This window comes from Pygocentrus nattereri, chromosome 24 (genome assembly GCF_015220715.1).
Source record: "Pygocentrus nattereri isolate fPygNat1 chromosome 24, fPygNat1.pri, whole genome shotgun sequence".
In the NCBI taxonomy this organism is placed as follows: Eukaryota; Metazoa; Chordata; class Actinopteri; order Characiformes; family Serrasalmidae; genus Pygocentrus; species Pygocentrus nattereri.
The window spans coordinates 21,877,943-21,894,980 of NC_051234.1; the positions used below are offsets into that span (position 1 = coordinate 21,877,943).

The 17,038-nt window shown below is 39.4% G+C and overlaps 1 protein-coding gene across 2 annotated transcripts in view; it reads left to right on the forward strand.

The window, feature by feature from the left end:
• The window catches only part of prex2 (phosphatidylinositol-3,4,5-trisphosphate-dependent Rac exchange factor 2), a 240,000-nt gene that overhangs the window by 190,772 nt on the left and 32,190 nt on the right, over positions 1–17,038 (forward strand). For both annotated transcript variants that reach the window (XM_037534146.1, XM_037534147.1), the window contains exons 36-37: positions 15,061–15,127; positions 15,995–16,170. In XM_037534146.1, coding sequence (XP_037390043.1) covers positions 15,061–15,127; positions 15,995–16,170 — 243 coding nt within the window. The remainder of the gene's footprint in view (positions 1–15,060; positions 15,128–15,994; positions 16,171–17,038) is intronic.

Sequence of the window (17,038 nt, forward strand, 5' to 3'; positions counted from 1 at the left end):
TCTACTCTTCTGAGAAGGCTTTATACTAGATGTTGGGACATTGCTGTGATTATTGGATTGCATTCAGCCAAAAGATTATTCCGTCTCAGAAGTATTGTTTGGAGCTCCAGCACTCCAGAAAATGTAGTTCCACTGCTCCTCAGTGGAATCCTGTGGGCTTTATACCCCTCTAGCTAACACTTGGCATTGAGCATGGTGACCTCATATGCTGCTGCTCCAGAGTATCCTGTTCTATTGGTCACTGCCTTTCTATGGAGATTCTGAGAGCTGTGTGCACAGTTGAACACCTGTGTTAGCAGTGGTTGTGCCTTACAGTAACTGAAATCACTAATTAGTAGGGCTGTCTGACCACTTTTGGGCAGATGGCGTATAGACTGACCTGAGTACAATAGTGCTGGGATGCTCTTATTGTAAGGCTCAGACTGAAAGGTTATCAGAGTTGAAGTGTTTCTCTGTCACGCTTTGTTGTCCTAAAGACAGCCAAAGGACGGTGTGTATTTTTCCGGGCTGTCACGGCGTGTTGGGTCGTCCTGTCCTGAATTACATGCTTGTGCATAAACACTCACTCTCTCCGCCTTTCAGAGCCCCTCAGTGTGTGTGATGTGAATGTGGTCACAGGAATAAAGCTGCAGGCCACACAGTGGGAGATCCAGTTACATTTAGCTGTCAGATAGCAAACTCTAAAAATACATCAACATTTCAACATCAACTATTCTAATAGCAATACAGTACACTACAGTGCAAAAGTTTGGGATCACTTGTCATTTTAATAATTGCTGTTATTTTGTTCAATCACTTCATATTCAAACACTAGAAATAATTAAATGATTAAAGATATACTGCAGTCATCTCTTCATTAATACTTACATCTGTTTTAGAACTTCTTTTTCTTTCTCAGTCATTTTAGGTCATGTAAAAACATTGAAATGTGGCAAATATGTAGAGGTTGTGCACATGCAAACATGTAATTTGACCAGGTGTGTTCAAATGTTTGAGCATTGCAGTTTAAAACCTCTTAAATGGCCTCAAATGGTTTCTGTAACCTAAAAAGCTCAACCAGTTTGCGTTGAAGACCTGTAGTTGCTAAGGGATTAAAATAAGGGGTTCAAATATTGAACTAGAGCTTGGAAAAAGGGCTGTAGAAATAAAATGGCATATATTATTATTATTATTATTATTATTATTATTATTATATTTTCAATTAATCATTTACTACATTTGTTGGCAGTGATAGCAAAACCATGTTATAATTAAATCGTAATGTTTTTCTCACTTCCACACATTGTGTGGAAAATACAGATTCAAAATGTTCAGTTCATACTGTATTTGTGTTCATAAGTAGAAGAAATATTTTATAATGATTGAATTTTTGATTTGATAGTTATTGTTGTGCCATTTTTGACATAGAAAAAATAAAAAGATGAGTGCAGACTCGAACCTGCCATGTAAAAGTTTTGTAAATGTAATTCATTATGTAACTATGTTATTATATTATGATAATTTGCAGTAGTTTTGTATAGCAGTACAACAATAATAACTCTGCATTTTAATTCATAGAGTTGATGTTCTGTTAAGCCGGCATGACGTTCTTTCCGTCTCTTCTGTCTCCTGTGGCTAAAACTGAGTTTGGTTGAAATCTGTTGGCTGTTAATTGAACCTCCTGTGAAGATTTTCATTCATTGATCTGTTGTTTTTCCAGCATGCTTAATCGCTCAGCGTGTCAGTCGAGTAGGTGTGGGTTTGGATGCAGATGGATGGCTCCTGCTTCTCTGACCTTGTGTGAGTGAGTTGATAAATAGCAGTGTGTCATGCAGGTCGTGGTTGGTCAGTCAGCTGGATGGAGGCTGCAGTTCGCTCGACACAGTAGCACTGCAGAAGTGTTTACGATTCTGTAGCAGGGTCATGTTTCAAATATGAATATCAATTTTATTTTAACCAATAAAATAATCAGGGACATGGCAAAGCAGCACTTACGGCCTTTAACTTAATGCCAGATATGTGGAGCTGTTTAGTGTCTGTTCATTTCATCCCACTGAGAATTGACAGAAGTACACCTGATACATGCTTACACAGCTGAAATATATTGTGATATAAAATTATATATATATATATATATATATATATATATATATATATATATATATATATATATACACACACAAAATATAGTATCCTTATATTGTACTGTATATTAAGTTTAAGCCCCTTGGAACCTAACTCCATTATTACTTTCTTAGTAGCTCAATCTTGTTGTTGTAGGCACATAATACAGTCACCAAACTATGTCCTGTACCAAAAAAATGTCCAATATACTTTACCAACTAGATGCTCGTAATCTTGGCCAGTGCATACATAAGCAGTATCTTCTGATGAAGGCTGAAGAGGTTTATCCCCCCACGCAGGCTTAACAAAAGTCAGTGAGCTCTTTCTCTCTTTTCAATTCAGAGAAGTTTGCCAACATAAAGCTAACCACTGAGCGAAAGCTAATCCAGCAAGCTGTATTGAGATAGTAAGTCCATTCGCTTGTCGGTCAGAGAGCATTCCCTGGATGCACAGCCTTAAAATAAAGAAGAACATCACCGTCTTTGTCTATGTGGCTATGTGGCCACTCTTTTCTTTCCACTTTGCACACACTGTTATGTTCAGTTCTGCTTTAGTGGCAGAGCTGGCTGGAAGCTGTAGACAAAGGGCAGTCAATGACCAGTGCTCATCAGAATATAAGGTCAGGAAGCTTTGCTTCTACTTGTGTTTGTCTGTGTTGCCGAGCATCAAGACTGTAACTGGTAATTAGCTGTATCTTTGACATGTAACAAGCTAACTGTTTAATATTGTGTAGCATAGCTAGCTAGATATCATTTCAGTAAATATGTAGGCCGAATGCTCTGCCATTTGTTCTTTGGTGATGAACTGCTTGTTTTGTTGACACTCCAAGCCTTCTGCTTTCTGTAAAAAGCATGCAATGCAAGGTGCCTTGAGTGCAGCAAAAGAACATATTTCTCCCATTGAAAACAATTTGAAAAAAAAATTGGCTCGATCTGCAAGAAAGCTTTCAGCATGATTCCCCTACCAAGGCTGCAGTAGCAGCAGGAACTGACTGAGCAATCTGGCCTGACCCAGGCCAAAAAGAAACCACTATTTAACCACCAGCTGAGAGTATGTCTGTATGAGACAGAGCGAATTCCACTATGACTTCATGTTTGGGTGTCTTTAAAGCGTTAGTGAGAGTTGCTTTGAGGTCAGATGTTGGTCAAGCCCGAAGTTTAGAACAAAAGCTATTTGTAGATTTATTCATCCACTTAAGGGCATGCACACTTTAACTTTAACCACTGGACCGCAACCATGATGCAATGCTTTGGTTGAGAGTGAAAAACAAACTAAATTGCCTAAAGCTGGGGCATTACCCATTATACAATATCTGAGCGTTGATAGGTATATGAAAAAGACTGCTGGAATGCAATAACTGGAATGGTTTTATTTTTCTTTGAATTGCTTTCCTCTGAGGCTTATATTGGTTCCCCTCATGTGTTCAGATAGAAACTGAATGTGAAGTTCAAACGATTCAGTGTAGCTTCTAGTTACTTTCACAAGAAGAAGCAGTAATGAACTGCACCGCAATCATATCCATTCCTAGGCCTACATGAAAGAACTTCTCTGCTAAATAAGAAGCACGGAGATGCACGCAAGCATTTAGACAAATCAGACATGTTTTAAAATAAGTAGAACTCTTTGGCAAAGATTCAACTCGTCATGGCTGCTTATAGAAGGGTTATGTGTATGATTCCAAGAACCTCACACGCACAGAGAAGTACTGAGTTGGTCACATCATGAAATGGGGCTGCTTTTCTGCGAAAGAACTAGGACATTACACATTAGCGATTAAATATGAATGGGAGATATTAGAGGAGAATTCATGTCACGTTGCCCTTTTGCTCTTGGAACTGAGTTGGCCAGTGGTTGAAATCTTACCTTCTGAAATGGTACAACCCTCAAATAAAGAAGAACATTACTTCATTATCAGGCTGCTAGCACTGCTCTGCAGGTGACCCTGCCAGTCTGCAGTGATAGTAGAGGAGGTGATAGTAAACTTCAACAACCTCGCTGATGTGCTTTAGTTACATTTAGAACCATATGCTTACAAAGGGGGGCGGGGGGACAGGTATCTATTATAGCCCACCCCTAATTCTTTGGTGATATGAGATTAAATGTCAATTATTTGCCAGATTCTCATTAGAAATTTCACATTCCACCTTACAAGGAGCAGCAGTTCTGATGCTTTAGGCACCAGAATGTAACTGCTGCAACGTTTAAGGTAGAACAGGAATTTAGCCAGCTATCAGCGTACTACTAATGATTTTTATGCTTCTTATGAAAAGGTTCATAATACATTGAAATGCCAAACTAAGATAATACAATTGTTATCGTAATTTTTTTAAAGAATGAACGGAAAAAATACATTTGTGGGTTTCTTTGGTCGCTCATGCAGCCATCTTGACGGTTTTTCGTTTTCTTTGTTTGGAGTGTGCCTCTGAAACACTTCCGTTTGGAGGGCCATGTAGCCCTAACACTTCATCCTACACCTCCATCTCAACAAAAATTGGAACACCCTACCCCTAGATGTGAATGTGCAAACAGAGGACTAAGGGCTAAGTGGGGCAAGTGGTAAATTGGGATTTGGCCTTAATCTCATCATCCAATAATCTGAATCTGCAGAGCAGATTTCAACAAGACAGTGAGAGCAAATAGGCAGCCAAAATAACTCAAGACTGGTTTCTAAAAAAGTGAAGATGCCTGCATGGCTTAGCCAGTGTGAGGATACAATATCTGAGGAATGAGAACGACTGCTGAGATGCAATAAGCAGACCAGTTTTATTCCTCCTCTGAATTGCTTTTCTCAGTAGTATGTATAGTATGTACTCATGAGTTGGAAACTGAATGTGAAGATCAGTGCAGCTTCTTGTCGACTTAATTTCATGCTCCCTTGCTCACATATGAAAAAGGACAAATACATAGTACAAAGTTGAGTTAAGTACAAGGTTTGTAATTTCATATCAAGAAACTAGACCTATAAACCTGACATCACAAGGTATTTTTGAATGTCTTGTTCCATATTTTATTCTTAGTCATTTTAGAATAATTTACAGTGTCGTTCATCATTATACATTTATTGCAACCCATGGTTTGCTTTTACATTATTAAACATTAATTGTAAGCTTTTAAATGGTTGAATTGCTCCACTTAGTTGAATTGAAAAGATTCAGCAGCATGTCAAAGCAAATGAGGCTATTAGCACATAAAATATGTTTCAATGACTATTACTATTGACTCCAAGCACAGGGCCCATGCATTCTTTTTGAGGCACTCATTGCAGATGATAAATAGTGGTTAGTATAATTTTTTGGGTCTGAGTTGGAATTTTATTTAAATTAGGCTCATTTTGATGACAAATCATCAATCTAGTTTTTTATTATATTATGCTAGAAATGGCTTGGGCGCTGTTTTTATGTCACATGATGTATACATTCATTTCCCCACGCTCCAGTAGATGAGCTCTGTTGAAGAAATGCACGAGCAGCTGAATAGTGAAATATGGCAGTAATTCCTAAAAGGAATTCTGAGCATCTTCCTCTTTTGACATGTAACACATCACAGAGCATACATATACATTTGAATATAAGTGTGTAGTTCTGTGGTGCAATGGGTTTGGGAAATGACCTAATGCTGCTGCAGAAGCCTTTACGACTGATTGTTTTGGTCTGAATCTGAAGGGGTTGTGATCTACTCTTTGATTCTGCTCTCGATGTTCTTGAGCAGCTCTTCCTTGGCAAACATCCCACACTTCCATTAGTGCCTTATGAAAAAAAATTGATTAGGGGGAAACCTTGGCGTGTTATCCAGTTTGGTTTAAGGAAAAGGCTCATTTATTGGTCCCCGGAGGGGCTCCCCAAAACCCCACAGCCAAATGAATTCAGAAATACATATAGCCTGCAAGTCCCTTTTGTAAATAGCTTTCTCTGCTGTGGCTGAGTAAATGAGCAAATTCTCAGGAGCTGATCTTAATCTGAATAAGCCATCCCTGCTATAGTAATACAAGACTCTTTTAGCTGGCTGACCAACTTGTTGAGGTCTGATTTGTTCAGCATAGTCATTTATTCATGCACTTATTTATTAGCTGTCTTTCTCATCCCTCACAGAAGGAGCAGCTAGAGTTCATGGAAAAGGAGTGTGAGTGTGCTTGTGTGAGTGTTAGAGGTATGTGCAGGTGTGAAATTGAACCCAAAGCCGACTCATACCAACGACTTTGAATAGGCCTGATAGACATGAGACGAACTAGCAGTCAGATCATGAGTTCGATCCCTGGTGCCATGCGGGAGTCCAAAAGAGCACAATTGGCCTCACTGTCTGGGTTACCCCGACCCCCCACCCCCTAGCTGACGTAACAGATGTGGTGGCTGGCACTTTCGTCCGAGCGCCCTCAGCTGTCCAATGACGTGAGCAGCAGTTCGAAAAGATGCTGTGGCACTTCACGTGTCTCGGAGGAAGCCTATGCTAACCTTCACCTGCTAGCGCTGATGGTATTGTGTGATTAGCGGAATACTAACTAGGAGAAAATTGGGAAAAATTGGGATTAAAAAAAAAACTTTAAAAATCTCTATGCTGTACATCTACATTTACTCTCCATTTCGTGTAATGAGCAGGTCGTATTTTCAGACAGACCTGGTTCATTCAGAATTTTATACAGATCCTATTTAGTGAGCTTTCTTTTTATTTCATCCATGATGAACAAGGTCATTTGACATGAATAAATGACCCAAAAACACAAATTATTTAGACACAAATTATTTAGACATTATTTAGTTTTTTTCATATCAAACCTATACATACTGAACACAATGCATGTTTCTCTTGTTTGTTTGTTTTGTTTGTTTTTTATTGTTTGTGCTGCCAAAAAATAAAAATGGGTAGAATATCTATCAAAAAGATGCCTTTTGCTTCTCACGAAACAGGCAAACTATGACACTGTGCTGCAAGCTCCACTTGAAAACTGAAAGGAGAACGGAATGTTTCAAAGCTTCATTCAGCAGTTGGGACCTTATGAGAGCTTTCAGATATAACTAGGGTGTCTGTAACTCAGTTTGAGCCCCATTTGAGCTTCCTTTGGAGATACTAACACCATCTGTAATAAAGCAGATGGCAAACGAGTTCTTTTGATGTTTTTGAATATATTCTATATATGGCACAAACGATCTGTTGTCTTGGTTGTTGCCATGCCAACACCAGAGACAACTGTGATTGGTCATAGAGTTCTTGTTGCTGGAGAAAGGTTGCGAATAAAAATAATGTTGCAAACTGTGTGCAAAATATCATTGGTTATACATTTGCTTGAATTTCTCACATATATAAATCTCACTCAGTGTTGTTTGAGCATTAGCTAGACTTGTACAGGTCACAGAGAGAGAGGATGCCTGAGATTGTGTGAAATTTACATTAGCATATTCCTTACATGCTAATGCAATGCTGTACATGAAAAACTGTCCCAAACTTGGCCTGAAACCCACAACTTTTTGGGCTTTGTCAGATTAAACATCGTTCTGTTCCTGGCTGTTGGGAAGCAAATGTTTCATTGTAGCATTCTAAAGGATCCACAGAGCAGCTGCTGAGGGAGCAGACCTCAAGTGTGTACTTGACCAAAAGGAAAGTATCCCTATCACTGTTTTCACACTCATGCTGAAACCACACTGTCAAAAGTTTGAGGTTACCTCGCTTTTCAAAAGGTTATTAAGCACTTCATAACAACGACACTTTGATGAGCATAAAGCTGAAATTTGAAGATAAATATACTCTGTAGCATGGCATATGCTACCCCGGGCTGAAGGAGGACACTGGAGGCAGGATTCTGAGCTGCAGCAGGCGTCATTTGAATTTTCCCACACAATAAACACATAAAACAAACCCAAACACTAAGCCAGCTGCTGGCTTTTCAGTCTCTTGAGCTTTTCAGCTCTTCAGTCTCTCGTTGTTGCTGCTGCTGCTTTTTACATTTACAGCATTTAGCAGATGATCTTATCCAGAGCGACTTACAAGAAGTGCTTTGTAAATCTAGAGAAAGTATCTTTGCTAGTTACTAATAGGTTTGAGAAAAAGACAGTCCTGAGCTCAGATACTGCTAGAAACAAGTCACTGTAGATACACAGAAAAAAGGAACAGAGTTGAGCACAGAACTCTGTGCCATGCAGTGCCATGCAATACAATACAATAAACTACAATACACAGTGCATTCAACAATAAAGTCAACTACAAAACACAGTGCAATACAATAAAATATGATTCAAGTGGAGCACAATACATTGCAATCAATACTTAATTCAGTGTTCATTTAAGTGCTGTGTGAAGAGATGTGTCTTCAGTCTGCTGTTCGGACAGCCAGTGGGAGTTCATTCCACCACCTGGGTGCCAGCACAGAGAACATTCTCGACGCTTGTCTTCCACGTGCCTTGAAGGATGGCGGGTCAAGCCGAGCTGTACTCGAAGCTCTAAGGGCTCGTGGTCCAGTTCGAGATGCTGCTTGTCCCTCTCTCTCGCTCTCTGTTCCCTCTCACTCTTTTTAAAGAGCACCAGAGCCGAGAGGGAACGAGAGCTCGCTGCTCAGCCTCCTCGTTATTGCCCCCAGCTGGCATCTCTGCAGCCTGAGTCGAACATAGCGGCCTCGCTACGAAACAGGGTGGCCTCTCATAGCCAGCACCAGCGTCGCCCTCCTCCTCCCGCCGTCACTCCCGCACACCGGGGGAGCTCGGGCTTTGCGCTCCACCCCTTCCACCCTCGCAGCTCTCTCCCCAGCGTCCTCGCCGAGGTGCGTCGCCGCTGTGTGTTCGGGCCCCTCCTTCCTGCTGGCTGTCTCAAAGGGTGTAGGAAACGTTAAAAATGATATGCTAACAAAACAAAAGTAGGTGTTTTTTCTTGTTTAACTGAAAATTAACAGTGTAAATCATTTTAGAAGAAGTAGATGTGTCCTCACGTTGTGTGTATAAAAAATACACACAATCAGATGCCACCCTTCACTAGAAGTGAACGTGCGCAGTTGGTTTTTTGAGAACGCCTTTAGCTGCAGTTGGTTTGTGGCGGGTGAGCGGCCTAGCAAACAAGCCATAAATACCCAGACACACCTCCATCTGCTGCTGCTGGGACCACCCTGCCACCCTGTCATTTCAGTGGTGTGAATTTGGTGTGGTGGCATGTGTGGGCCATTCGGACCATCTGCTGAGAGATTTGCTGTGAAAAAAAGTGGGCTATTGTTCCAAAGCACTGTTGTTTTAGAGTTGGAGGATCACACATCAGCTCATCTCATGGCTTTATGAACGTATAATGTGCATCACATTCAGCCTACACAGATGAACGGTTGTAACTTTAAAGTATTAAGAATTTTCTTTTCTTAATGGAAATGAGAGTTTGGTGTCATAAGTAAGCATTGTTAAAGTTCCAATATGCACCATTCACTCCCCAGTCCATGGAGACTAAGCTGCCAAAACAGCCGTTTTGAATTCATCCTGGGTGTGATTGACCGTGCACTCCTCATTAAGCTTGATGCAGTTTAACCCCACCTATTCTCGTTGAAGTGATATGGAGTGTTGTTCCTGTCCACAGTGTGTAGCAGAGAAGAGTGGTAAAACGAATAAACCTTGTGCTGTTCCTGGCTGTTGGGAAGCAAATGGTTCATTGCAACCTTCTAAAGGATCCACACAGCACTGGCTAAAGTCTTTCTTTTGTTTTTACAGGGACCTAAGGATTTCATTCTAAACTCGAAAGAGAAATTCTGTCAGTTTTTCAAAATTATTAAGGTTAAGGTATTTAAAAAAAGGATGCACTGAAACACGTGGATTTGTTCAGCTCTGAAGCAAGAGTTGTGCTTGATTTTCTCCTCTCTCAAAGATGAAAGCATTAAGTGCTATTTATAAGGTGGGGACAGATTTGGTGGTCTACCAGGTCTTGCACAGTTGTAAGGGGTCCCATTTTCTCTGTCTTTTAATAAGTTATCCAAATCCAGTTTTGGGAACTCTATTTACTTTTACTATCTACTTTTTTACATTCTCATTCCTACTGTAAGTATCTTATTTTGAATCCCCTCAAAAAGATCTCCCTAAAATGAAGACATTGTACTCCATGGTTGTTTTTGCTGGTGGTTAACATTAAATAAAATCAAATGTGGCCAAAAGTTCTGTTTTAGTATTTTCGGTTACACCAATTAAGTCCTATAAGTGTGTTGCTGGTCATTCTTTTGGGTCATAAATGAACTAGTGATGAAAGTGCACATGCTGGCATAGACATCACTTACACACACACATTCACACTCTCAATCAGACTCATACACTCCATCTTAAAGCTGTTTATAGTGAAGGAGACTTGCATACTCATCACACAGAGGCTCAAATGGAGAAACCTCTGAGCTAACACACTTCCTTGCATAATATTTGAGGCTTTGTCAGTGAGCAAGCCAAGATTCATACAGTGGGGTCCACAAGTCTATGGTCACTAATAAAAAATACTTGTTTTGCATTCCTTTTGAATTTAATACAAAATTTTTCATTACAAACTACAACCCCAATTCCAATAAAGTTGGGACATTGTATAAAATATAAATAAAAACAGAATACGATGATTTGCAAATCCTTTTCAACCTATATTCAACTGAATACACTACAAAGACAAGATATTTAATGTTCAAATGGATAAGCTTTATATATTTTTGCAAATATTCACTCATTTTGAATTTGATGCCTGCAACACGTTCCAAAGAAGCTGGGACAGGGGCATGTTTACCACTGTGTTACATCACCTTTCCTTTTACACTCAGTAAGCATTTGGGAACTGAGGACACTAATTGTTGAAGCTTTGTAGGTGGAATTCTTTCCCATTCTTGCTTGATGTACAACTTCTCCATTGTTGTATTTTGCGCTTCATAATGCACCACACATTTTCAGTGGGAGACAGGTCTGGACTGCAGGCAGGCCAGTCTAGTACCCGCACTCTTTTACTACGAAGCCACGCTGTTGTAACACGTGCAGAATGTGGCTTTGCATTGTCTTGCTGAAATAAGCAGGGACATTCCTGAAAAAGACGTTGCTTGGAAGGCAGCGTATGTTGCTCCAAAACCTGTATGTACCTTTCAGCATTAATGATTCCTTCACAGATGTGCAAGTCCCGGAGGACACGATCAAACAATCTGAAACGTGGACTCGTCAGACCACAGGACACTTTTCCACTTTGCATCAGTCCATCTCAGATGAGCTCGGACTCAGAGAAGCCGGCGGCGTTTCTGGGTGTTGTTGATATATGGCTTTCACTTTGCATGGCAATTTTAACTTGCACTTGTAGATGGAGCGGCGAACTGTGTTCACTGACAGTGGTTTTCCGAAGTGTTCCTGAGCCCATGTGGTTAATATCCGTTACAGAATGATGTCGGTTTTTAATGCAGTGCCGCCTGAGGGATCGAAGGTCACGGGCATTCAATGTTGGTTTTCTGCCTTGAGATTTCTCCAGATTCTCTGAATCTTTTGATGATATTATGGACTGTAGATGATGAAATCCCTAAATTCCTTGCAATTGCACGTTGAGAAACGTTGTTCTTAAACTGTTGGGACTATTTGCTCACGTAGCTGTTCACAAAGTGGTGAACCTCACCCCATCCTTGCTTGTGAACGACTGAGCCTTTAAGGGATGCTCCCTTTATACCCAATCATGACACTCATCATTTGCAAAAAACAATAAAGTTTATCTGTTTGAACATTAAATATATTGCCTCTGTAGTGTATTCAATTGAATATAGGTTGAAAAGGATTTGCAAATCATCGTATTCTGTTTTTATTTATGTTTTACGCAACGTCTCAACTTCATTGGAATTGGGCTTGTTATTTTATATATTTTCAGCGAAAAAGAGTTAAGGCACCTTTTTGAATGTAGTGTCATTTACATCTTTAAAACATAGGTAATCTTTCAATTACTACCACAAGCTTTCATGAATATTTATGTATTACTTCAAGCACATTATTAAATGCTTATGATGTGTTATGAAGACCCTGTGCAGGTTGCTTTCAACTGAAGTTGATATAAATCCTAATTTGCTTAAATTTGAATAGTGACCTAGAAGTAGTGCAGAGTCTTGCATGTTTCTTCATTTTACTATTCATAGATTTTCTTTGTTTAAATGTTTCAGAAGTCTAACTCTCTCTTTACTTCCAGGTTTAAATGAAAACAAATGCTATGCAGATTTTTTTTAATATGGCCTCACACTTTTAGATCCCACTGTACACAGATATTAAATTCTCAGTCTTTGGGCCACCAGGGAGTTCTAATCATAACTGAACAATAAAACAAAGCTGAATTAAATGAAAGATTAAAGATAAAAGATATTAAATTCAATTAAAGATTAAAGTTAGCATTAAAGATTAAATAATGTTCTGCACAGCTGTTACAAAACAGTTCAAAGCTTCCAAACAGTTTATGAAAGGAAGTTGCAGTATATGATGTGGATGAGGAGTTTATTTCCTTATCTGAGATATCTTAGTAATAATGAGGCACTCCTGAACTGATTACATGGGCTGTTAACTCAGCTCAGAGCTGCTTCCTATGGAAGGGTTAAAGCATACAGAGTTGTAAAGTTCTGATTAAAACACACTCAGACTCGAACAGGGCAGAGAGAGGACAAGAGAACGGTTGAAGGACGCCGGTGATAACGCATCTAGGAGATGTTGCATACTGAAGATAAAGCTGTTGTGTACTAAAGTTTTTCTCGTTTGATTTGGACCATTTATCCAGACTGAGGTCAGAGCTTCAATGCTGTCTGGGCAGATAACACAGCCAGATTTAGAAACTCTCGGGATAAAGTTTTTACAGTTCATTGCAAAACTTAAGACAATTTTATTACACATACCTGCAATTACAGGATATATGCAAGATAATTGGTTTTGTGTCAGCAACAGGAATGCAATCAGGGCTGTCAAATTTAATATTGCTAATTCATTTTTCTCATTTGAATCCATGATTGTAGCCCTCTCATTCAAATACAGTGTTTTAATGGCTTTTAAAACAATACTTTGAGCAGACTATGCTGGACATTGTCCACAAGATACCTATGGGTGATTAAACAAGCAGCCTCTGCTGTAACAAGAATCCAAAGCTGTGTTAATGAGATCGAGAGGCCTTTGATAGTTATATTAAGGCATTGCTGCCTTTTAATCTGCCCTTCTAATTTAAAATGTATTTTCTCATTGTGATGTTGCACTTATTTTCATATATAAAGAACATAAAAGCTAAAAATCTATAGTTATAGAAAACAGGGTGGCAGACAGTAAAGTCCAATTCTGCATGCTTATCCATTTACAGTGACCAACATGGATAAGCACACAGACCAACTACTCATTGCAGATTTTAATTATTTAAACATACTTAAGACAAACATTCCAAAATGATTGCGCTTGATAGATGAAGCTTAACAGGGTTGACAAAAACGCAAAATGTTTTGTGTGCTGTCAGCATTCTGACCAATTCTCATATATTTTATGGATAATTTAATAAATCAAAATATGCATATGATCCAAAAAACATAAATAATCTTAGTCCAGATCAGAAATCTGGGAAATCTTTAACCATGTTATATTTTGAATCACAATATAGTTGTATACAAAGGTTTAGGCGCAGCCCTGACCATATTACCTTTTTTTGTTTTTGTCAAAAAAGTTAAAAGAATTAGACACAACCTATTCAAAGCAGTCAAAGGCTTATATGGAAATATGCAAAACTACATCTGCATCTTTGGAAACAAGTGCTGTGGACTGGTGAAGTGAAAATAGAACTCGTTGGCCATTATCACCAAAGGTATTTTTGAAGAAAAGAGAAGCAGCAGTTGATGAAAAAACACCTTGCTAATCATTAAGCATAAGCATATTAAGCTTTGGGGTTAGCTGACAATCAGTGGCACAGGAAACATTGCACAGGTAAATTCTGAAAGCGAATGTAGTGGCACTCAAGTAACAAAGCTGAAATGAGAGTGGATTTACAACAAGACAATGATCCAAAATCTCAAAATCCATAAGCAACTTTAAGAAACGCAAGCTGACTTGAACATCGTTGAAAATCTGTGAATAGATCTCAAACATGCATGTTAGACAGTTCAAGCCTATCGCAGGAAGGAACAGTGGGTGAAAATTCCTAAGGCAATAATGGAAAAAACATATAAATTTTACCATAGCTTGCATTTACTTATTTTCACTTCAAAAAACAACAAAATGTGTAATTTGGCCAGGTTTGCCTAAACTTTATGTAACAATATAATCGCAATAGGGTATTTTGTACATATCATATAGCATTTATGGACAAAATACAAGGCCTTCACCATAGAAAAATGATGTAAAACTAATGGCCTGTTACTGGTAATTACTGCAATGGCTAAAACTTGGGTATCGTTTTGGGATGGCCTGTAAGTAATTAAGAGACCCTAATTAATCCAACAACAGGGAAATTTCACCTCTGCATTTAACCCATCCGTGAAGTGAAACACCACGAACACTAAGGGGCAATGAGCACAATTGTCCAGAGTGGTGGGCAGCCCTATCTGCAGCATCCAGGGAGCAGTTGGGAGTTAGGTATCTTGCTCAAGGACACCTCAGTCATGTACTGTCGGCTCTGAGGCTCGAACCGGCGACCTTCTGGTCACAGGGACGGTTCCCTAACTTCCAGCCCACGACTGCCGAGCAAGTAACCTGACCATTAGTTCAAACAACCAGCTTATACTGCCCTCAGTGTTGGTGTGTGGAACTGCAACTCACAGAGGACTTTAGAGATCAGTCTTGGATTAATTCCCAGAATAAATGTGCTCAGTTTCTGTTGGAGTAGAGCCCAGTAGCTCAGTTTCTTTTCACAGGCCTTTCACAGACACTGTACAGTTCTTCAGCCACCAGACTTCAGAGACATCCGCATTCAAGTCCTGCTCAATAGCCATGACCTCTATATCTGTTTAAGTCTGTGTTTGTGTTCTACAGACTCTAACATGCCTGTGTTGATCCTTTACAGGGCCTTTTATCTGGATAAGTCTAACCTGACCCCGAGCTCAGCTCCTAAGGCTGCTTTCATTGACAAGGTGTGTATTTACTCTGCCTGACACACATCTGAGCTTTCTGTGTTGAAGCTGATCCAGTGCTGCTACACTGTGATACATAACTTGTGTATTTATATATTGTATACGACAAGACTGCGTGTTTACATGTGTTTGTTTTCAACTAAATGTGTCCTGACTTTGTAAAAACAAGAAAAAGTACTAACCTGCAGGGCCATCAGCATTTTTAAAAAGCTCTATGTTGTTTCTGAGGTTAAGATTAGATTTAGGATTAAGCATAGAAAATTCTCACTAGATGTAGGCATTTAGATTTATGCACATGTGGGATATGGGAATAAATACAAATAAACATAAATACTGTAAAAGTAAAAGGAATGTCTTATTTTGAAAAAAAAAAAGTTGATATCTTGTGAGCTGATCTGAAGAACAAAGTTTGGTTCCAGTCTTCTCCCCAGCGTCTCCAGCCATCACATGGCTTTGTTAAGTTCCATCAGCAGCACACTTGATTTAATGAAGTACTGATTAGCCAAACCAGATGTTGGATGATAACTACAATTAATGCTGTGCTTCCTGGAGAAGAGGTGCGGAGTATAATAATAACAGAATAATAGTAAAAATAAATGAACTAAAGGAAATACGAATAAATAATCACATTGACATACATGAAACACCACAACATAAAATTGACATACTTCTTTGTATTAATATCATTTGTAATTATTGCATTGTATTGTAATTGAGTTCTTACTACCCAGATAAACTGCTTTTTAATTCTGATTTTCTCAGCTGCATTAGTGTGCATGTGTCTCTGAGCAGAACAGAGGCAATATACACAGAGGTTTTAAGTGATCCTGCCTCACATGAGTTTTCTCTCCCTGTCTCTCTCTGCAGCTCCTGCGTCCTCTGAATGCTCTGGATGAACTCTACAGGTTGATGGAGGGCTTTGTGTGTTGTGGGCGATCGGCTGCATGCGGAGCATCCGGAGTCGGGCTGATTTCTGTGGCTTCGGAGCTCTGCAGTCGCCTGGGGGCCGCACACATCGTCCTGTGTAACAGCGGAGTGCACCGGTCAGTCTAACATACACATACACAGGCATACATGCCTGCAGCCCACACAGAGTCATCTGTAAGAATTCATTAACCATTAAAAATGTAATGGCCCATTACAACTAAATAACTTATGTATTAGTTTTGTAGCAGTTACTAGATAATAAGACATGCTTGGATTTTTTTTTTCAGTATTTTCAGTCTCCAGTAGTTAGTATTGGAGCTGGGAGGCTAATGTAGCTAACAAGTAAAAGCTAGAAATTCATGTACACCTTTTAGCATCACGCTAACTCCATGCCTACATCATCACACTTGCCTCAAACCATGTCCAGTTGTTACGTATACACTCACTTAATGACATTCTATAAATATGCAAGTACTATCAGGGCTAAATAGTATCTTCTAATGAGAACCAATGTCTCAGGCCAGCTTGTTAAACAGTAGGCGAAATCCTAGTCATGAACAAGCAGCGGTCGAAACCGATCGATCTAACTTCTAACTGGACAGAATCAGTCAGACGCTCAAGGTAAAGACAATCAAAAGAGGCTTTACTGTTCAGAGGACTTTCCGAAGACGTGATCAAAAAACAGGCAACCAGGACAGATCGAACTTAACAAAGGACAGAAATCCAGGCGAGCAAAGTCCAAAGGGAGAAGGCAAAAACAAAGTCAGAAAATCCGGAAATCAAGTCCAGCTAACAGTGAAACAACGTACAGGAGAAATGTACAAGAAACAGAAGCAATATGTTGCGATGAACTAAACTAGAGCCCAGGCTTAAATACTGCCTATCAGATCACATGAAACAACAGGTGAGGCATATCAGTATTCAGGTGAAGCTGAATGACGACTGGTTGGTGGTGATGGTGCCAGAGTCACGTTATCTCCCAAG